This window comes from Oryzias melastigma, linkage group LG6 (assembly GCF_002922805.2).
Source record: "Oryzias melastigma strain HK-1 linkage group LG6, ASM292280v2, whole genome shotgun sequence".
NCBI lineage: Eukaryota > Metazoa > Chordata > Actinopteri > Beloniformes > Adrianichthyidae > Oryzias > Oryzias melastigma.
In genome coordinates this window covers 17,249,323-17,271,070 of record NC_050517.1, presented here as the reverse complement: position 1 = coordinate 17,271,070, position 21,748 = coordinate 17,249,323, and the positions used below count along the sequence as shown (strand labels likewise).

Below are 21,748 nucleotides of genomic sequence, written 5' to 3'. Positions count from 1 at the left end.
AAGAAACAATACATTTAATCACAGATATTTAAATTGACTATGGATATTTATGCCTGTGGCTGATCGGTGGGGCAATGTTTGGCGCTCTCACTTGATTTGCTCTCCCCATGTATGCATGCATAGGTTCTCCAGCTTCATCCCTCAATCCAAAAACGAGTGTCCCTAGTTGTGCATGTATGAGGAAGTGACCCCACCTTCACCTAGCAGTTGAAAGGATAGGCTCCAGCAGCCCCCAACGGGGATATAGCGAGTAAAGAAAATGGATGGGTAGATATTTTATGCCTTAAATCTATTCTTATTGGAAGACAAATGCTAAAGTAGGGGAAAAAATCTGATAAGAAAATACAGAAGATGAACAAAAAATAAAATACTTGATAATAGCCTGAAACCCAGCTGACGCAGCCAACCAGTCTAATTTAATTAATGGGGTATCTTGCTTAACAATGATTATTAAATCTAGCATGAGCTAAAAAAATGACAACTTTTATGACAGTTGTTCCACTCTTAGCACAAATGTTTTTTTAAGCATCCTTCTGAAGGAGGAGGAACCCGTTAGCTATTAGGTTTGAAGATTCCAAATGCAACCGCTGTTTGATTACAGACAAACTGAAGCAATTTGGATAAGTGGAAATGTCACACTTTATAGCAAGTATATCTACAATGACACTGGATAACCTTTGTGCAAGTCCTGTCTGTTCCCCAGACTACAATATTCTGATGTCCTGTGCTGCCATCTAGTGGCTCCAACTGGTTCTTCACTTGTCATCAACTTCATTCAAAGAGTTCACAAAAAAGATTTGATTTCAAGGTAAACAAACATATTTATACATGACATAAATGGCACTTGAAGACAGCAACTTTTGCTGCTTTCAACATTTTTTAAAGGTAAAAGCCACAGGAAGCATTAAGCAGAACATGTGACTCAACCCAGTAACACAACTTTAGGAAGAAAAGGAAAAAAAATGGAAGAAAAAATATCCACAATCAAGATTTGGTGACCTACATACATACATATTTTGCATATATAAAAGTGTGGAAAATATTTAAATATTGTGACTATACCTAAAATAATAATAAAAGCTGAGATTATTGCACAAATTCAGAGCATTGAGGACAGGAGGGGTGCAGCCGTCTGAAGTTCAGGGTTTTCTGCGCCTATAAGGACAAAAGTGTGAAATATTAACTCCAGTCATGGACTCACACTGAAACAGTTCAATCTAATTTGGCAAGTTAAAAGCTTACTTGGTGATCCCGTGATGTTCATAACCAGGGCCCGCGTTGGAGCCGGCCTTCATCTCCACGGCCATGGAGCACTGAGGAGAAAAATGTGCTGAATGTTCGACATGAAGAGCACAAACCCACTGAAACGGGCATAAATAAAACATGGCACAAGAAGTGGATGTTTTTATACACTAAAGCTGCTACATTCTTTGTTATGCTCAAACCAAAAGGTGCAACTTTTCTATAAATAAATGAGTTTTACCCTTGTCTCCACGTCAGTCCAGGCTCCATCTTGCTGATCTCCACTAGAGGGAACGTTTTCTGACGATTTCCTCTTGCGGCTTTGGAGGCAAACAGAGTCAAATGTTACCAAAATATGTGCAAAGCATGTTATAGTATGGTATTTTAAAGATTTAAGCATCACCGGCGCTGCCTTAGTTGTTACTGATCAGGTGGGTCCATTAAGCCAGAACATGTCAGAGCAGAATATGTAAGGAGGTGAGCAGGAATTCATCCTGAAAGTGCACTCTCGTGATTTTGAGTTTATTTTGTATTGAAAGGTTCAATGCTTCATTGGAAATAAAATAATTAATTTCGTTGTGAAGGCAAAAGTGACATATCACTCCAACTCTAAACCAAAATCTAAACTCAACAAGATTAGAAATCACCTGACCAATAAAAATCCATCTTATTTTATTGCATTTAACATTTTTGGGCATCTCTACCCCCAATATACAAAGTATGTTAGTCATCCCTCCAGCTGCAACATGCAAACCCAGGAGTCACATATTAAAGAATGATCATGAAACTTAAATTCAATATTTGACATATTCTGTACCTAGCTGTAGCTAAAGAAATCTCTGTTTCTATGTAAGCTTTGATCATAATGTCAGTTTATGTAACTAGCTACAGCTACTTTAACAGCAGTTTAATCCACAGGCGGAAGGGTTTATTATGGTCTGTTATGCCTCGTTTTCATTGGGTGGTCCAGACCGGACCGGAACGGTATTTTGAGCATTTCCATTTTAAAATTGACCCATTGGTCCGGCCCAAATTGTATAATTTTTGGTCCCCAGTTGGTTGAAAAATGGAACGAACCAGTTAGGGCGGAGTTACTGTCGTCACACAATGAAATCCTTTGATTGGTGGAAAGGTTTTATAAACAATAGTAAGCGTCCGACCAGCGCTTTTCCCAACTCAAGATCCAAGCCGAAAGTTTTGTTCTCTTTTCAGTTGTATTCTCCCCCCCATCGCAGTCTTCTTGCGAAGAATATTACATTTTTTTAATTCAGTATTCTCTCCTTATTTGCCAAACCCGCAAATACAGAAAACCACAGTTGTCACACCGCTATGACATCGTTCTACACTCTGCATATTTGAATTGCCAAAACCATTCTAAAAACAGCCAGAAGAAGACCAGTCCGGTCAGCTCAGAGGAAACGAGGCTTTAGGGTCATCGCGCAAAGGGAGTCGTTAAGATCCGATCAGAACAAAGCACTTTCTTCTCAATTTACAGCTAATCCTCCATGGTGAACTTAAAAAAAGAAAAAAAAAGCCACATTTTGATTCATGACAGCCTCACGAGTCATTTTGTTTTTTATATCATATAGCTGAAGGCTTTATGATAGCAAACTTTCCTGCATCAACCTGGAGGCGATCATTTGTGTGTGGAGGGGGTGGGGGCTGTTAAATGGTAAATTTTGACATTTTGACACAGTTCTTGAACAAAAAGGAGATAACTGAATTCTCTGTTTAAAAATAAATAGATAAATAAAAAAATAAAAAAGAAAAAAAAACTATGTTCTTTCATAAAAGAGTAGAAGAGAAATGACAACACAATGGTCCTTCGTTTATCACAGAAGTTACTTTCTTAAAGGTGAAATCCACAAAGTGGCCATCTTTATTTTTTTTACAGTTATTATAAATATTTTAAGGCTGTAAAACTCCTCCTTACACTTTATACACAGCACATTTTTCTCAGACGGACATGAATATTTTCACTTTTTTCTTTAGTTTAAACTCCTAAAGGTTAAACTTTTGCAGAAAAATAAGTCCAGATTCTAGGCTGAAAATAAAACTTGGCTTAAAAAAAAAAATCAAAGATTTATGTAAATCATGCAAACTAAAGGAAACATGGCTGATAGGAGAATTATTGGCAGTGCTTTGCAGCTAATCAGGATGCATAACTAAATGTATAAAAAAAAAAAATTAAACTGGAAACAATAAAAAGTGAAATTAAGTCCACAAAAGGTGAACTGCGATATAACGAGAGGCCACCGTACATAAATATGTAATTAGGTTCTGTTACCTTGGGGCTGTGGTGAGCTCCTGTCTCAGTGTCTCAATGTCAGTGAATTGAACTGCTTGACCTCCTCCCCTGGTCTTAATCACTTCCCCCTGAGGAGTTCACAAAAAAAAAAAAAAAAACATTAGAGAATCAAAACACAAAGACTTTAAAATATTTAACCCCATGAGCAGAAATAAAGATCTTTAAGACCAAAGAAGTTAAGAGCAGAGATGAATCTTAAGAGATTTTCCCAAACAGAAATGAGCAGCACTTCTCTGAAAGTCATGGTGAATAACTTAGAAAATTCTGTCACAAACTTTATTTTAACCAAATATTTTTTTTCAATAATGTAACACAATATTGTTTAACTTTTTGAATTTATTTAAAATGCGTATATATAGACAGTTGTAGTGCTGAACAATATGACGCCACATTGTGTGGGGATAGAAAAGTATCTATCATGTCATATCTCTTCAATAGTTTATTTGTTCATTTTTGTTGCAGAACTTTTGTGCAAAAAAATGATTTTCCTACTAAGAAACTTGAAAGCACTTAAAAAAGTTTCTTATTTGTGACAATGTGGTTATATGTTACTTTAAAAAATAAAGTAAGTGATGCCATTTTTGTCATTTTTTTCCAGAAAATAAATTATATTTTATTTTGATATAGAATATTTTATATCGTAATATACTATTTTTTCCGTATCGCCCAACACTAGACACCTGTTTTAAATTCTGATGTACTTGTACTGCAGTCTGCTCAAATATAAAGAACATCACAGCTAATAGGTTAAATCAGATTTTTCTCTTTATTATTTTATTTACATGCATGTGAGAGGTAATTATTTTTAATAATAATATAATTCTTTTTTGTGAATTACACTTGGGTTAAGGGTCTTTTAACCCTTGTATTATGCTTGGGTCAAAATTGACCCACACTTGAAAATAAATCCTTTTTGACCACAACATAAGAGTTACTTTTCAAATTAATGCCTTAATTTTAAAAAATGACATGAGCAACAACCTATTTCCCTCCATAAATATGCTTTTACTTTAATGTAAAGAATAAATGAGATAAAATATGTGTGAAGAAAGTTTGGAATTTTCCTACAATCACCACCATATCTTACTGAAAGTTTTTCCTGCAACAAACAGTAAAAATTCCATCAAACTGGAGAATGAGATCTAACAAGGATGTCCACCAAACCGTTTCAGGAATATACTTCACCTTAATGAGTTTGGTCTGGACCTCGCCGTCCGAGGCGACCTCCTGGTGCGTCAGCACATATCTGTCACACTTTGACAGGGCCTTCTCATTGGGCGCCGACACCTGGATGGCGTTGGGAATGACGGGCTGCAAGACGGTCCCCAAATCCAGGCTGGAGGTCGGCTTGTGGTCGACCCACTTTTCGGCGCCGGCAGAACGGGACCTCCGGTGCAGAGGCCGCACTGGTGTGGTAGTCTGCTCACGTCAATGTGAAGATAAAAGGATTGGATTTTAAACAAAAGTAGCAATTTATTATTACTATTTTTACGAAAAAGAAGGAAATTGCTAAACTTTTGGGGATATTTTCCCTCACAAAAACATGTGGTCACCACCTGCAGCTAACTTACTGACCCTGTAGCTTCTCTCAATTAGGTCTAGGGCAAAGGTAGGGGATGCAAAGCAGCCTCCCTTTCTCCTCCTGTAGCACACTGTCTTCTTCTCTATGCTGCTTGAAGAACCTGCAGGAGACTCGTCTCTTTTAGGCGTGCTAGCACTCGGGGTACCCTGCCTGTTCTCCACAGCTGCCCGCCGCTCCCATGAAGTGATGGACTCAGCTACAGATAAAGAGCTACCGCTGCTGGGAGTGGGAACATCCAGCCTGGGGTTCATCTCAACCTCCTCAACCTTAGGAGAACTGACTGGCTGAAACTCTGTCACTGGAGTGACGGGGGGAGAATGAACGGGGCTCTGGGGATCAAAGTGGAGATGCATCATTACAGACGGGGGACAAAAAGAAACAAAGGAGATCATTCCACAGTACAAATATATTTGAAATGCAAACACTCTCAGTCTTGATTCATATTGAGACATGAGTGTCTTCTAGGATCCAGAAACAGCAGTAGAAGGTAGTATTCGTCAATCACACTTGCTGTGATGGATACTAGAGCTGCTGAACATGATGATACAGAACTTCTGGGACATACACTAGTTGACCAATCACTAAATTCAACTGTAATACATTGTTTCAACCTGTAGGGGGCAGCACAAAGACAGTTTTTGACTATATTTTCAGGAATTTTTATAAACACAACAAATTCCACCCAAAAATAGTTTGGTAAAAAAAAATAATACTACTACTAAAGGGTATTTTTTCTTTATTTCTTAAAAAAACAAAAAAAAAACAAAAACAAACAAACAAAAAAAAACATATCAATATAGCTTTTAGTAAAGATCGTTCGATTTGAGCTTTTCAAGTTTTCGGAGCTGTCCAGTTTAAGGTTAAATCAACCCAGTAAGCTTTGTGAATTTTGTCTTGAGATTGTTTTAACTTATATTAGTGGTAAGCAGTGTAAAAATATATGAAAACCTTCAGTAATATTTGTAGTTGTTGACCAAATGCCCCTTTTCTTAACTCTCTTATACATGAATTATGATAATATCAGTTAGTGTTTTTAGTCATCTTAAGGAATACAGAATAAGCTTTTTTTTTTTTTAGAAAAAAAATTATATCTCAAAATTCTATAAAGAAATATTTGTCTGTCCACTAAAAATCAATGTAATTATATGGTAATTTGTAGGCATAACTGTAAATAATTTGAACATCATGTCGTTCTCTGTAGGTGGATTTATCTAAAACATGGTTAAAGACAAATGTCTGAATTGAGAATGGTGTTGCAAAAGTTTCAAATCTATGAACTCTTGTTTAGAATCTTACGACGTATCACATATTAGCTATCAAAGCATGTAGTGACCTCAAGAAGCCAAATGTTGATTAGATTTTTGTTAAATACATACAAAGGCAGAGGTATAAACATGCTAAATTTGAAACGAAAAAATACAGAGTCAACATCTTTTAAATTCATAAACACGAACAACTCTTGCACATACGTAAAAACAGAATACCTACCGGAAGAGGAGAGGGTGAGGCGGATCTCTTTGGCGGGGGGCATTCGTCTCTGGGGGGTCTTTGAGGCCGGCTCTGGCGTGGTGGAGGATCGGGACGGGCAGAACCTTTGCTCTCCACCACGATTGCTTTGAGCTGCTTTAGCTTTTCATCTTTCACCCACAGCTTGTTCTGCATCTCGAGCTGCATCGCATTTACTCGCCGCTCCTGCACAAAAACAAAACCCTCTCCGTGAGATACGTTCAATGAAAACATAAGAAAATAATGAGTTATTTTACTGTTTAAAATGGCTCACCGTGCACACCTCCATAAATCTAAACTGGCTCAAATATATCCACATATCAATCCCACATGTGACAGATTCACACTATAGGGATACTGTTTCTCTATCCTATTTTTCTTCTGTATGCTTTTTTAAATTTTACACGTTTTTTAAAGAATTTATGTATTTTTTTTTTTTGCTTTTTTCCTCTTCATGCAATTTAACAAATATTTTGCGCACTTTGAAACCTATTCAATATTGGTATCAAAATGTTCAGCATGTTAAGGACATCACTACTAATGATGTTTTTAAGGCTAATATAGAGTTTTGCTAATATTTTTATATGATTTAGCATCTAATTAGGTTTTTTAGGGTACTTTTTGAGTTTAGCTAATATTTTAGCAACATGCTAACATTTTTGGATAATTTAGCATCTAATTAGGTTTTTTGGGGTACTTTTGAGTTTAGCTAATATTTGAGTACAATGCTAACGTTTTTGGCTAAATTGGTATCTAATGAGGCTTTTTGGGCTAATTCTGAGTTAAGATGATATTTTAGCAATGTGCTAGCTTTTTTGGGCTAATTTGGCATCTACGTAGTATATTTGAGCTAATTTGGAGTTAAGATGATATTTTAGCAACATGTTAGCTTTTTTGGCTGAGTTGGCATTTGAGGAGGTTTTTTTAGCTAATTTGGAGCTAAACTAGTGAATATTTTAGCTATAGTGCATTTTTTTCAGGAAATTCTTCAAATTCTTTGTGCTTTCTGTAAATTATACAAGTTTGGTATCAAAATGTTTAGCGCGTTCATGACTATTCATTTTTTAAAATACATTTCTTCAGCATCTTTAGTGACAAAATTCAGCAAAAAGCATTCACACTAGTATTATCACAAATAATGCAACTTCTCTAGTTACACTTCGTATAGGTTTTGGCAGCAGAAGGAGTGGGAGGAGGGAAGTGGTTAGTGCTCGTCTTAGTTTGCGTTATGTGGACAAGACAAGTATATAAAACATGAAGAAAACTATTTATTCCTTTAGTTTTCTGTACTGTGGAAGAATGAAAACTCACGCATTCTTTCTCCCACTTATGCTGGGTGTCTGAAACCGCGCCGTGCATGCGCTGCTCCAAACGCATCTTCTCCCCGAGCTCCCTCTGCAGCCGCTGCTCCCGGGTCTCCAGCTCCTGCTGCAGAGACCGCTTATCGTCTTCGTAGATTTTTGTTGTTTTCTGCAGAATGTCCATCTGGAGACCAAGAAAAGAAGAAATATATAACTTTTACAAAGCACAAAAAAATTCAAAATTTACACAAAACTTTTTCCCTCCTACCTTGTGTTCTTGCATTTTAGCCTTCTTTTCCAAACGTTCAATCTCTGCCCTGTTGTTCTGGATGATTTTGTCCTTTTCTATCAGCTTTCCGTTTTGCTCATGAATAAAGTTTTCTTTGGAAATGAGGTTGGAGTCCAGCTCCTGGAGCAAAGACTTCATTGTGTTGGCTACAAATAAAACAAGAGACAGAAAACGTTGGCTCAAATAGAAACTATGATTAACATTTCAAAGAAAAAAAGAAAGTTTGAGCTCTAACCTGCTCTGTTGTATTCCTCCATTATGGTCTGTCTGATCCTCTGTCTGTTGTGCAGAGCATCGATTAGCCGGGGCAGCGTGACGTCGTCACTCGGGTCGGTCAGCTCACAGGAGGGTAGAGGTGGGAGGCTGAGCGCCAGGTGGTTGATGAAGGAGGTCAAATCTGCAGGAAAAAAAAATTCTGAAAATTTGTTTTCCATTTTTAGGTTGATCCACAAATTTATGCACAACTCCTCAACACAGATAATGAACAATATCCTGCTTAAGCTATTTTTAACCTTTTAACACCCAAGCTGTGTTTATATTCTTTGATTTACTGTAACTTTTCAACCATTAATACGATAATTCTGGTAGAGGAGAAAAGCTCACGCCGCTCACGCCGCTTTTCTCCTTCAAAATCTACCAGAATTATCGTGTTAACTGTTGTAAAGCTGCAGCATGTTAAAGATTTTATGTTTAAGCGACACCGGCAATGCCTCATGTTTTAAAGGGTAAAGTAGTGATTTAATCAGCCACTTTGGTGCATGCTCACCTGTCTCTATCGGAGCGCCACGCTCATCCAGCTTGCACAACTCCTCTTTGAACGCCTGGTTTTTGTGCCGCCGCCCAGGAGTGAGGCCACAGATGGGCCGGTCGACAGGACGGGCCACTTCCACTTCTTGAGTCATCTCTGCAAACCGCATCACCAGCTGCACAGACAGAACCCGTCTCAGATCAGATTACATGAAGCTCACACAAATAAAAACACAAAACAACAATAGACTTGCCAGAGTTTCCTCATAGTCTTCCCCTTTAGGGTTGACACAAACGACCATTTTGACTTTTCCTTCTCCGTCAAAGTAGTTCTTAAACAGGTGGGTCACTTTGGAGTCTCTGTAAGGCACCATCTATGACAGAAAGCATGGATTACCGATCATCTGAAGCCTAACCGGTGTTTAGATTTATTTTGCCGATACGCACCTTGTTTGTGCCGCACATCTGGTTCTCTCTAAGTGTCTCGATGCACGTCCTCAGATTGAGCAGAGACTGGTTAATGTTGCCTGCAAGAAAAAACAAACCGTTGGAGCAGGGAGCTAATGCTATGATAAATGAAACTAAAGTGGGTTTTATAAATAAATGACCTGCTTCACGAATCCGAGTGCCTTCAGCTCCTGTCCTGCCGGTGCGTTCACTTCCAGCCAAGTCGACCAGGCACAGCTGACTGACACTCACTTGGTTCTTGTCCTGTTGGTCAACATTCAAGATGAAATGCACACAAACTGCTTTTTCATGCATTTTACTCTCTTGAAGTGAAAGGTGGCTGACCTGAAGAACATTGTCGCCGTCTGCATCGAGAGGAGCCTGGGCCAGCTTGATGATGAACACGCTGTGTGAGCGACTCGACTCGCGATTCAGACGAGTGTTTGCAACCTTCCTCTTCTTTTGACCTGGAAGAACACGACTGAACTTAAAAATGACCAAACAAATTTATTCAAACTGTTGGGCCACATTTCTAGAAACATTACATCTTAAAGCGGTCAGCTCAGAGAGAAGATTAACAGACGTCATTTCAAGGACAGAGCCTGACGTGAAGCCGGCAATTCCAAGTCAGTCGCATCTAAAATCATCACTGCTCCCGTCCGACTCAACCAGCGACCTGCAACCCGAAGCTCCGGAGCCACACACTTATTCTGTTGTGGCTTTGAAGAAAAGGTCAACAATTTGAATTAATGTTTTTTTTGGCATTTATTTTTACATTTTTAAAATGAGGTGATCTTTTACTAAGTCACTGCTGACCACTGCTCCAAAATGCAGACGTGGTTAAAGGTTAAGAGGAGATTTTGGAAGCTTCAGATCAACATGAAAAATGGCTTTTTAAGACATTAAAGTTGTGGGATTTTGGTTAAAAACTTCATAATCATAATTAAAACACTGCTGGGAACGTTTTTTTAATAAAAAAAAAATATCACTTTAAAGCATACATTCTCATCTTTAGTCTCTAGTTGCTGCCCAGAGGTAAAGTCCTTAAAAGTAAAGTAAAAGTTTAAATTTTTATCTATGGAAAAATGTGACACTGTGGTAACTCTATTATAAATACATAAAAGCTACATTTTATGAGTGAATGGCTTAATAGTCACACAAACATTTTAGAAGTAGAACTTTGCAGCTCTTGCTCGATTCTGGTCAATAAGAAACTCTTTTGGCCTCAAAGGTTGCAGACCCCTGGACTGAAATAAAACTTGGGTGTCTATTCACAAACAACCTCACCTCTCCAGAAGACTTGAAAGGCCTCCTCAGCTGACTTCACTTCCACCTCCATGCAGCCCGCCACATACATGTTGTGGTTCTGATCTTCTCTCAGGATTTTAGATTGAGGCGGTCTACAAGAAACAAAATCATGTTATTTAAATAAAAATAAAAAAAGACGATGCACAAAGACGAACAAATGAAAAAAAAAGAGACATTTAAAGACAGACGTGCATTTAGCCATCCAAAGGAAAGCCATAATCAAGCTGTGTTAGCCATGATTTTACATAAGAAGCTGCAACTGTGATCATTATGATTACCCAAAAAAATTGCAGAAGTTAATTTAAATTGAAAAAAATAATATTTGTTCAAATTTGCAATATATGCCTCGCTGTATTTATACAACTGGACTGCATGACAATCCTTAAATAATTAAATCATGAAGGTAAATGAAGATCAGTTGCTATTTTCAAAAGGTTAACCGTCCCTACAACTTATTTTCTTACATTAATTCATGGTATAAAACACTTTTTTCTCAAACTCTAATAATTTGTAGATATTTTAATATACCAAAGTAACTAGGTAGCTTTTACATGCAGAAATATTTCCATTACTAAAGAAAAAAAAAGCATAATGCATGCATCAGAGGTTTCCCAGCTAGAAAACACTCTGCTATTCTACTGTCTAATCAAAATGTGTGCACTTCTCACATAAACTCAGTGTTCTGGCGCACAGGAGTACCTCCACCATTCCACCTAGTAAAAAGAAAAGAATTCAATTTTCTCTTTAGTCTGCGCTACCAGAAAAATGACAGCTTTAACGTCGAGTCACAGATTTTTTGAATTGTTTTCATGCTGTCAGACAGACACCCAAAATAAACGTGGGAAACTCACTTTGGTTTGACTACGTCTTCCTGCGTTTCTTCCAGCAGGTCGTAGATGTAGTTGTTGTAGATTTCTATGTAAGACACGAAGACGCTGTAGCTGCTGTCTTCGTCCACGCCATCTGCTTTACAAGCCTCCTCAGGGGTGATCATGTCCACCATTTCAGGGTCAATCTTTTGTCTAATAGAAAAAATAATGTAATTGTATGAAAAAAAAATTCACAAAAATTACACGAAAAATCAACAGTTATTTTCTATTTGTCTTTTTAATGCCAAATTTAACAAATAATATAGAGAATGTGACATAAATTGTAGAACAATAAATAAAAGACAAAAATGTAGGTCACATAGTTGTATCTGCAAAGTTGTTAGTTCAACAAAATACCACTTTTCTCCAGTCCCGTATATTTTAACTACAGGTGCTTAGACTCCGTTTCAAAGGCCATCATTTTGGTTTTCAGCTGCATGTTTCACTAAATTTCCAAATACATTCCAGAAAGCTTCCATCAGGACAAAGCAGCATTTACCTGGAGGAAGGCGTTTTTGGAACAGGCAAATTGTTTTCCCTCCTTTGGCGCTCCAACAACGCATCGACCTCGCCCTGGATTTCCATTCCGTTTTTATCGTCGGTCTTAAAAACCTTACATAAAAAAAAATTCAAACTGATGAATACTGATAGAAACGTTTTAAAAAGCAGAGCGTAGCAGCCAGACTCTTACATATCGTTTAGCTTGGTAGGGCCCGATACTGTTGAAAATCATGTCGAGGGACCGAGGCAGCAATCCTCCTTGACCTGGAGAGCCAGTCATGGTGAACGTCTTCCCACTTCCTGTCACTCCGTATGTAAAGAGTAAACCTGCAAGAAGCACAGTTTCAACAGATTTGTTTCTCAGCCTTTGAGAAAGAAAAATAATATATATGTAAAAGGAGTTATCTTACTGCATTCCACCTATATCTCAGTAACAAAACACTAATTTGTATCCGGATTAGCCTTTAATCTTACCATTTTTTCCATGAATAAGATCATCAACAAGAGGTCTGGCCACATGCTCAAAGAGCTCGACCTGAGATACAGAGACTCCAAAGACTTTTTTGAAAGAGTACTGCGTCTAAAAAGAAAAAAAAAAGAACATTGATGCCAAAGTTCCCTCAAAAGGGCAGAAAAACTCCTGCTTTGTTTTATCCGTGGCAAATTGTAGCCATCTTTTTTACCTTTCTTAACTCCATACTCAGAGTTTGAATTTAAACCAATTGAATATATTTAATACAAGCAAAAAATTATTTAAATCACACATTTTTCTCAACAAACGTGAAAAAATAAAGTCAAACATAGTTTAGAGTATTGCAGAATCCATACATTGTGATGTCTGGAATGCACGAGATGTGGAAATTGTTTATATTTGTAGTTTAATGTGATCCTGCGGCAAAAATGCTTAAAAAGTGTTGGAGAGATATTGCAAAAGAAAAAAAAAATACACATAAAAACCCTTAAACCATCACCTCAACCCCACTATCTATTTTAGTCCTGTTGCATCTCTAAATAGCACACATCCAGTTTCAGATACCCATATACACACATAACTGCACATGATAAATATACAAGTAGAAAAAAATGCACACATAGAAACACTAAACACTCATTTGTTATGTATAAACACTGGTTTGGTTCCACTTAAATACTATACCCCAACACACCAAAGTGTACCCCACTTCAATTCAAATTTATAATCATTATATCAACAGAAAAATCACAGCTTATGGTTGACATATCTATAATCAAGTTTGTTATAAACATTTTTGAACTGTGTTAAAAAACCTGTTGTGCACAATTGTTTTGAATTATTTTTAGTGCATCCATGAGTCAGAAAAAATAATTATTATAAGCAATTGATTTCCTATATGTTCATATGTGTACTTTTATTGATTAGAAACCCGTTTTACCTCTTTGTATTCTCCATTGCGGTTAACTTTAAACCCTTCTGGAGCGTGAAGTTGGATGGTGGTGCTGCTGATGACCTCAATGCAGCATTCTTCCTCTCCCCCACTGAGAGGCCGCACACGACAGTAGACCTGCAATGACAAAACAGTGTGGATTGAGTTTTATTGGAAGAATGTCTCGCTTGATTAAGAAGTGACTCTTACTCCGACCGGGTCTTTCTGGTTGTTCACAGGCCTTTTAGGCCTGCGGGGCGTCCTGAACTTCCTGTGGGGAAAAACGTGACATGCTGATTGATTGTTAGCATGAGTTTTAATAAAAACGGGGACAAATCCTGAACTAAACTAAACCTCAAGCATCGATTTTAGCTAGGCAAAGACGTTATGGTTAAGCTAATCAAATCCGTTATTTTGTTCAATAACTGTTTGTTAGGCGCGGGACAACAAACTGCCAAAATATGTAAATACATTAATAACAAATGATTAAACTTGAATCATTAAAGTTTCCTTACCCCTGCCTGTTCATTGTAGCAATCAGCCTACTTTAGACTCCCGTTGATGTAGCTCAGATTTTGAAAATTCCCGGCTCCGCCTCTCATTAGAGAACTTTTTCAAATCCCACAGCCGCCAATAGGATCTCAGAAAAATAAACACGTGCGTATTGCGTCACTTCCGAGTTTCCACATTCCAAACATATTTGTAAAAGTATTTTTTTGAGCATAAAATAAAATAAAATAAAATACAAAATAAAAACTGTACCACCATTAAAAAAATATATATCAAATTTCTGTTATTGTATACTTTTGTTACATTTTGGGTTGGCTAGATATTAAATGTATTGATGAGTGTGTATCCATGCTCATAGGGAATATAATCTTAACTTTTGCTGAAACATGCTATAATTTGTATTTATATTTATAAAACAGTTGTTCCTCCTGCTTATGGATATGTCACACTAAGATTTTCAGATTTCATTTTTTCAATTATTTTATTATCGCATAGACAACACAAATACATTTGGTCTTGTCAGGAAGACAAAATTGAGTACAAATTCTTGACATATTATTTTTAATGTCGTGTTATATTTTGAATTTCATGGTTTGTCCAAAAATGTGAATTTTTTTATTATTGAACTTTTCATTATTTTCAGTAAATTCGCCATCAATCAGTCCTGTTCACAAAATTGTTTTACTATTTTATTATTATTGCTACTGTTTTCATTTTTGTCATTTTCTTTAAAAAAGAAAAAAAAAGAAAAGAGTATGTGTAGTGTTTTCCACTGTTTTGTCTCTAGTTTTTAATAAAGTTTTTTGGAAAAAGAGACGGATTTGTAAGCAAACAGCGCCATCTACCGGGCACCAGCCGTCATGTGCTGAAGTTACAAAACATTTGCAGCCATTAGTCACGTGGTACTGCCGCGTTATGCAAACAGACTTCTTTAAGGCGCTTCGCGTCCACATTTACAGGTAAGCTGCTCGTTTACTCCTTCTTCCAGACGGATAATTAAGCAGACACAAGCGGTTTTGTTGTCACAGCGTTTTTCTCTGACAGACATGAAACGGAAGCAAGTGAAAAAAAGGTCTGAAGGAGACTCTGGAGCATCGCTGTCAAAAAAATTAAAGGAAAAGAAAGATGGGAAGACCTCGGAACCAGGTGAGCAGTACTGACGGGCTGAATCGGTGTACTCTGAGGTCAGAAACAATATAACAACGTGTATTTCTCTGCATGTAGAGCTGCCTGTCAAGCCCCAGAGGAGAAATGGCCATGGGAGCATCCTGCACTACATTTACAGGAACACTCTGGGACAAAGTCTGCACTCTCGGATGAGACAGGTTAGAATGAATGAATGCAACAGATTTATTCTGTCACATTTCATATATTATAATGTGGAAATCTGATGCAAATTAGTGGTTTAAAAGCAAAATCTGATTTTTTTTTTCTCTCTGAAGTGATTGAAAGTTTTGTCTTTGCCGCTCCTTCTTGCAGTGTCTTCAGGAGCCCTTTGTCCGCTCTCTGTCAGCCTATCACTTCCATGGTGCTACCAGTCCCTTCGATCGCAGGATCACCTGTCTGGAGTGGCACCCCACTCACCCCACCACCCTCGCTGCAGCCTCCAAAGGTGGAGACATCTTTCTGTGGGACTTTGAAAAGCCCGCAAAGAAAAGCTTCATCCAGGGGGTGAGTCCAAGAAAAAACAGTTTTATTTGAAGACTTTTCATAAGATACACATAAATATGTGTTTATTTACAGCTGGTTAAACTCCACACAACTCTCCACAACAAGCTTTTTTTTTGTCTTCATTAGATTGATGGGTTTCAAGAGTCAGTTCAGCAATAGTCTTATTATGTTGCTCGTACCAACAATCCTCCGACAGACGAGCATTTCTTGTTTTGTGCACAGAATGGAGCCGGAGACTTCATTGGAGGGATGAAGTTCTGCCCCACTGACTACTCCAGAGTGTATGTGGCATCCGGTGAGGGGAAACTGACCCTGCAGAGCTTTGAAGGCCAGCCACCCACCCTGCTGTCCAAAACGTCAGAATGTGACCACAACCATCACAACCTTTGGTTAGAAAACAACACTTTGCACTGAACACTGTTTTCCTCTTAAATCTATCTCTGTATATAATTGCTTTAATTTAATTTTTCTTTAAACATTTTATTTTTTTGTTTTTTCTATGATACATTAAATGTATATATTGATCATTTTACATGTGTTTAATCACAAATGCAGACTTTCTTTAATTTAAAAGAGACAAAAAGCAGAAGAAGTATTTGGTGAATAAACATAACTAACTATAAAACAGAATCGTACAATTTTCAAAAGTCTTTTTTTTTTGTTTGTTTCCTTGCAGCGTTTGGTTTTGCTGCGTTGACGTGTCTGTGAGCCGACAGATGCTGGTGACGGGGGACAACATGGGTCAGCTGACGCTCGTCAGTTTGACCGGCCAAAAGGTGAAACTTTATTTACTCCTTTTTATTTCCCTGCTAGAAGATTTCAATGTTTTTTGTTTTTAATTTTTTACCATTCATTTTTTTTTTACACAACACTATTAGAATGTCCTTACCTTTTGAAATAATAATACAAAAAACTTAATTTTCCTTCTTTAAATAAATGTATGGTCAAAATTAGACGTTTTTCTTCTAATTCTGTTGACTCACCCCTCTCGTCCATCTACTTTATCCCCAAATTACTCAAAAAAAGATGCTTGCATTTAGCATAAATATAACCGATTTTAAAATGTATATAAAACAAAGAAATTTGTTTAATTAGAGCTTGGTGAGGCGCAGTGGTTAGCGCTCTTGCTTCACAGCGTGAAGGCCCCGGTTCAAATCCCGGCTGGGACCTTTCTGTGTGGAGTTTGCATGTTCTCCCCGTGCATGCGTGGGTTTTCACCGGGAACTCCGGCTTCCTCCCACCGTCCAAAAACATGCTTCATAGGTTAATTGGTGACTCTAAATTGCCCCTAGGTGTGAATGTGACCGTGGATGTGTGTGTGATTGAGGCCCTGAGACAGACTGGCGACCTGTCCAGGGTGAACCCCGCCTTCGCCCATCAGCAGCCGGGATAGGCTCCGGCACCCCCGCGACCCCGAAAGGGAAGAAGCGGCCAAGAAGATGGATGGATGGATGGATGGATAGAGCTTGGTGATTTAAATGTAAAAACTGGAAGTGTCAGTACTGATCTCCTACTATCATTCTAACAGGCATGGTGGTGGTAGTATAATGGTAGACTCATACATACAGAAATTAGGGCATCCTCAATAAATAATCAGTTCTCTTTAAAAAAAAAATATTCATATATTAATGTCCAATCTTATTTTTAAAAATGTCTATAAAAAGTGATTTTAACAAAAATAGAAAAAAATGACTTTTTTATTCATAGAAAAAAGATCTGAACAAAAAAAATCATATTTAATGGAGGTCAAAGTTGCCTCCTATTTGCTATTTATTGCTCTTTTAGCTAAAATTGTGTCATTGAGATACTTTTTTGTTGCATCTCCCTTAAATGTGCTTTAAGTGTGAAGTCTCTAATCTTAAATATAAGCAGAAATTACATTTTTTTTAATTTAACATTTTTTAATGTAAAGTTATATCACTTGGATCACTCAGTGTTGTTCAAATTCATATTAAATGTTTCTATATCCAAATATGTAGGAAAATATGCAAGCTTTCATTGGGTGTCCTAATTTTTTCAAAATTATAAATATCAGTAACATTTCATGTTTTAAAAATAAGTCCGAAAAAATATTTAAATTAGTTTTAATTAAGAAACACAAAAAGTTCATAATATTTAGCATTATTGCTTGCTAAAACTACATGTTTTGAAGGCTCAAGAACCAAATATTTAATTAGTTATTTTTGTTATTTCAGATTTTCAGTGAGAAGTTGCACAAAGGTAAGGTGACCCACGCAGAGTTTAACCCCCGATGCGACTGGTTGCTGGCGACGGCTTCTGTCGACCGGACGGTGAAGCTTTGGGACTTGAGGAACACGAAAGACAAGAAGAGTTTCCTGCACGAGATGCCTCACGAAAGGCCTGTCAACTCAGGTTGTATTCTTGGAGAAGCATTTTTTTCTGGTCAAATTCTTGTTAGCAGGGATTAAAATGCTGACTCCTAAAGGTTTCTTTGCTAACAGTTGTAATTACCTCACAGCTTACTTCAACCCCTTGGACTCCACGAAGCTGCTCACCACAGACCAGCAGGACCAGATCCGAGTGTACTCATCCTGCGACTGGTCAAAGCCTCAGCAGATCATCCAGCACCCACACAGACAGTTTCAGCACCTCACCCCCATCAAGGTTTCTATACTCAATGCATTCTACTGTTTAATACTCTGTTATTTCTACAGCTTAGTTACATATAAACAAAAAAATCTGGCATTAAAAGTTTGGATATAAATTTTAATTGTAAGACATTTGTGCATGAAATTACTGATGTATTGGTATATAACTGCAGTCGTGCTCAGAAAGAGTCGACTCATGTTTCTATTTTCTATTCCAGCTGTTTAAACAAGTGTCATTTTTTAATAAGAGTAAAAACCACAAATTTAGTTCAAGACTTTAATGATTTAAGGAAACAGGAAATATCTTTCTAAAACAATTGTGTTCATTTCAAATTTGGATTTATATTCTGTAGGCCACATGGCATCCTACATATGACCTCATTGTTGCTGGACGTTACCCTGACGACCGCATCTGCACCGGTGACCAGAGGACCATCGACATCTATGACTCCAACACTGCAGAGCTCGTATACCAGCTGTATGACTCCACTGCTTCAGGAATCAAGTCTGTGAGTGATGTTTGTCAGAGCACAAAGACAGGAAAAATGTGAGCTGTCATAACTGACAGATTTCTGCGTTCACAGATTAACAAATTCAGCCCAATGGGCGACGTGATTGGATCTTGTATGGGTGAGTTCTTCAGAAGCTTTTGCTTATTTTATTTTATTTTATGCCACGCCATGCCAGATTAGTTTGGGCTTGTTTTGTTTTGTGTTTTTTGTGTTTTGTTTTGTTTTTTGTTTGGGTTGTGTTGTTCTTGGTTTGGGTTGTGTTGTGTTTTGTGTTTTTTTTGTTGTGTGTTTTGCTTTTGTTTGTTTTGTGTTGTGTTGGGGGTTTTGGTTGTGTTGTGTTTTTTTATTGTTTTAGTTTGTGTTTGTTTTGTGTTTGGTTTTTGTTAGTTTTATGTTGTGTTTTTTGTTGTGTGTTTGGTTTTGTGTTGTTTGTTTTGGTCTGTTTTGTGTTGTGTTGGGGTTTTTGGTTATGTTGTAGTTTTTGGTGTTTTTTTGTTGTTGCTTGTTTTGTTTTTTTGTTTTGTGTTGGGGTTTTTGGTGGGTTTTTTGTGTGGTTTGGGTTTGTTTTGTGTTGTGTTTTTTTGTTGTTTGTTTTGTTTTTGTTTGTTTTGGTTTGTGTTGTGTTGGGGGTTTTGGTTGTGTTGCATTTTTTTATTGTTTTAGTTTGTGTTTGTTTTGTTTTTGTTAGTTTTATGTTGTGTTTTGTGTTTTTTGTTGTGTGTTTGGTTTTGTGTTGTTTGTTTTGGTCTGTTTTGTGTTGTGTTGGGGTTTTTGGTTATGTTGTAGTTTTTGGTGTTTTTTGTTGTTGCGTGTTTTGTTGTTTTGTTTTGTGTCTGTTTTTTTTTCTTGTTGTGTTGGGGTTTTTGGTGGGTTTTTTGTTTTTTGTGTGGTTTGGGTTTGTTTTGTGTTGTGTTTTTTTTTGTTTGGTTTGTTTTGTGTTGTGTTTGGGTTTTTTGTTGTGTTGTGGTTTTGGTTAGTTTTTTGTTTTGGTTTGTGTTTGTTTTGTGTTTGGTTTGGATTTTTTGTTTTGTGTTTTGCTTTGTGCTATTCTATGACATTTTGTTTGTTTTGTTTTTTTTGTTTTATTTTATTCTATTCTATGCCATTTTGCTTTGTTTTAATTTTATGCTATGCTACTTTCCGTTATTTTATTGCTTGAAGTCTCTATCTGAAGCTGTGTCTTCATGGCTCTCAGGTGTGACGGTGCTGGTCTGGGACCATGATAATTCTCTGGTCAGCGGTCAGCACAATCCAAAGGAGGAATTCTCCTCCAGTGATGACCCAAGGAGGCAGCGGAGGAGTCAGCAGCGCTCCAGCAGAGATAGAAAGGCACCACCTTTGGACCCGAAGCTTAAAAAAAAGCTCGCTTCCCTGGAAGAAACTGAGACCAAGACTAAAACCGGAAGTTCCAAGAGCAATCCAAAGCAGACCAAAAAGTAAAACGGCATTTCATCGTCTGTTTCATTGTTCCTGTTTGTATTTTTCAAGTTGTTTCTTGTTTAAAAAGCTTTTTTACTGAATAATAATAATAAATCTATTCTTTCATAAAAAACAAAAAAAAGCAGTTTTTTCACGTTCAGGAGTGTATTTAATCATAATTGAAGAGAAAACTTCCTCTCAGTTGATGGACTGTGATGTTAGCCAGCTGGAGGAGCACTCCCCCCCACGCCTCGCGGTCCTCTCTGCTCTCCTGGTTGTAAGCCTGGTGGGCGGAGTACGCCATGCTCAGGACAACATTCTCAATCTGAGCCCGAGTCAGCGGCGCCTTCTGACCGTCCTCCAGCGTGCTCGCCATGAGCTTCATGGAACTCAGACTTTTTGGAATGTCGTCGTTGATCCGAGCCAGGAAGTCTCGTCCTTGCCGCATCGATGCCAGCTCTTCGTCCTGCAAGAGGACGTTGTTATACCGGTCGACTGTGACGCCATTGAGCAAAATCTGTGCAGGAGAGAAAGATTGTGTGTTTTTGTTAGAAAAAACAGCATATCTCATTCAGCTGAGCACAGATATAAAAAACGGAAAGTACCTCAAACATCAGATCAGCATCTGCCAGAGACGAAGCAGGACGTCTGCCTTCAGCCACAGCTAAAAAATGTATTTTTGTGGAAAAAAATCTCACTAACCTGAGTTTTTTATCGCAGTTAATCCCTTCTTGACATGTGCAGTGCACATTTGACCCTATAACTATGCAACAATCTGTCTTTGTAGCTCCACATTTGCAGTAAATCGTTCTCATTTACTCACCTGTAACTTGATCAAACCAAAAGCACAAAATGATCGAGAGCGTGAATTTAAGATGTGGGCCCATGGTCTTTCTCCTTCCTCTTTCTTCTCTTGATTAGTCAGAATTTTCTCTTAACTCTGTCAGCTGACCTTTTTTTCTTTTCTTTTCTTTTTTTTTAACCAACACAGATGAAAAGTAGACTGAATAGCACACATTTTTTCCAGCTTTGAGAAAGGAATCTAAATCCAGATGGCTGAGCAATAATAATTTGCCGTTACTTCATAATCTGATGCATTCTGCACTCAGGTGAAGAATTTCTTCAACTCTTACACAGATCTCAGTCTAAACCTGCAGAGGGTAAGAACAAAATATTTATCTGAAATCCTCTAACACTTTTTTTTTATGAACACTTGAATATTTAGAAAAAATCAATCTACATAATATGTGCTGTATTTTATCTGACGGTTTGGAAATTAACAGAAAAATAATCTTCACTGAGAGATAAAAACTAAATAGAATTTTAGATTAGATTATAGTTTCCACTTTGGTATTGGCAGAATTGTGTCTTTTTTCCAGACAGGTTGTCAGCAATTTGTAAAAAGGAGCCTACAAATAAAGTAAAACTTTATTAGCCCAACTGTGTCGCTTTTTCACCAAAGAAATTGCTGCTATATTTTGCAGATCACTAAGCCGTGTGAATCTTTATTTATTATATTCAATG

At 37.4% G+C, this 21,748-nt stretch overlaps 3 protein-coding genes and 1 non-coding gene across 9 annotated transcripts; 1 reads left to right on the top strand and 3 right to left on the bottom strand.

The window, feature by feature from the left end:
• Positions 1 to 621: 621 nt before the first annotated feature.
• Positions 622 to 14,167, bottom strand: kif23 (kinesin family member 23). 5 transcript variants are annotated; one of them, XM_024282442.2, is made up of 24 exons: positions 14,019 to 14,166; positions 13,714 to 13,774; positions 13,513 to 13,641; positions 12,575 to 12,680; positions 12,291 to 12,427; positions 12,099 to 12,211; positions 11,582 to 11,752; positions 11,399 to 11,443; positions 10,710 to 10,822; positions 9,768 to 9,889; positions 9,584 to 9,686; positions 9,423 to 9,502; positions 9,230 to 9,349; positions 8,995 to 9,151; positions 8,464 to 8,625; positions 8,208 to 8,374; positions 7,950 to 8,123; positions 6,621 to 6,824; positions 5,126 to 5,461; positions 4,736 to 4,969; positions 3,530 to 3,618; positions 1,484 to 1,562; positions 1,243 to 1,313; positions 622 to 1,155 (listed from the first exon to the last, which is right to left on the bottom strand). In XM_024282442.2, exons 1-24 carry the CDS (start codon positions 14,030 to 14,032, stop codon positions 1,140 to 1,142), a joined length of 3,003 nt encoding a protein of 1,000 aa, XP_024138210.1. In that variant the 5' UTR covers positions 14,033 to 14,166; the 3' UTR covers positions 622 to 1,139. The 5 variants fall into 5 exon arrangements, 4 of the variants coding, with proteins under 4 accessions (XP_024138210.1, XP_024138212.1, XP_024138211.1 ...); XM_024282444.2 differs by lacking the exon at positions 5,126 to 5,461; XM_024282443.2 differs by lacking the exon at positions 11,399 to 11,443.
• LOC112152954 lies at positions 9,981 to 10,077 on the bottom strand. The gene has a single exon (XR_002920424.1). It is a non-coding gene; the product is annotated as a Z30 small nucleolar RNA (small nucleolar RNA).
• Positions 14,168 to 14,830: 663 nt separating the features above from the next.
• ddb2 (damage-specific DNA binding protein 2) lies at positions 14,831 to 20,257 on the top strand. Its single transcript, XM_024280741.1, has 11 exons — positions 14,831 to 14,972; positions 15,058 to 15,159; positions 15,238 to 15,338; positions 15,493 to 15,684; positions 15,907 to 16,073; positions 16,361 to 16,460; positions 17,880 to 18,057; positions 18,164 to 18,309; positions 18,647 to 18,802; positions 18,878 to 18,923; positions 20,001 to 20,257. The coding sequence occupies exons 2-11, from the start codon at positions 15,060 to 15,062 to the stop codon at positions 20,243 to 20,245; spliced, it is 1,431 nt and encodes a 476-aa protein (XP_024136509.1). The 5' UTR covers positions 14,831 to 14,972; positions 15,058 to 15,059; the 3' UTR covers positions 20,246 to 20,257.
• Positions 20,248 to 21,689, bottom strand: LOC112151836 (protein FAM180B). Of its 2 annotated transcripts, XM_024280922.2 has the most exons (3): positions 21,048 to 21,689; positions 20,830 to 20,888; positions 20,248 to 20,741 (listed from the first exon to the last, which is right to left on the bottom strand). In XM_024280922.2, exons 1-3 carry the CDS (start codon positions 21,109 to 21,111, stop codon positions 20,394 to 20,396), a joined length of 471 nt encoding a protein of 156 aa, XP_024136690.1. In that variant the 5' UTR covers positions 21,112 to 21,689; the 3' UTR covers positions 20,248 to 20,393. The 2 variants fall into 2 exon arrangements, with proteins under 2 accessions (XP_024136690.1, XP_036068249.1); XM_036212356.1 differs by having other exon boundaries at positions 20,830 to 21,689.
• Between the last annotated feature and the right edge of the window lie 59 nt (positions 21,690 to 21,748).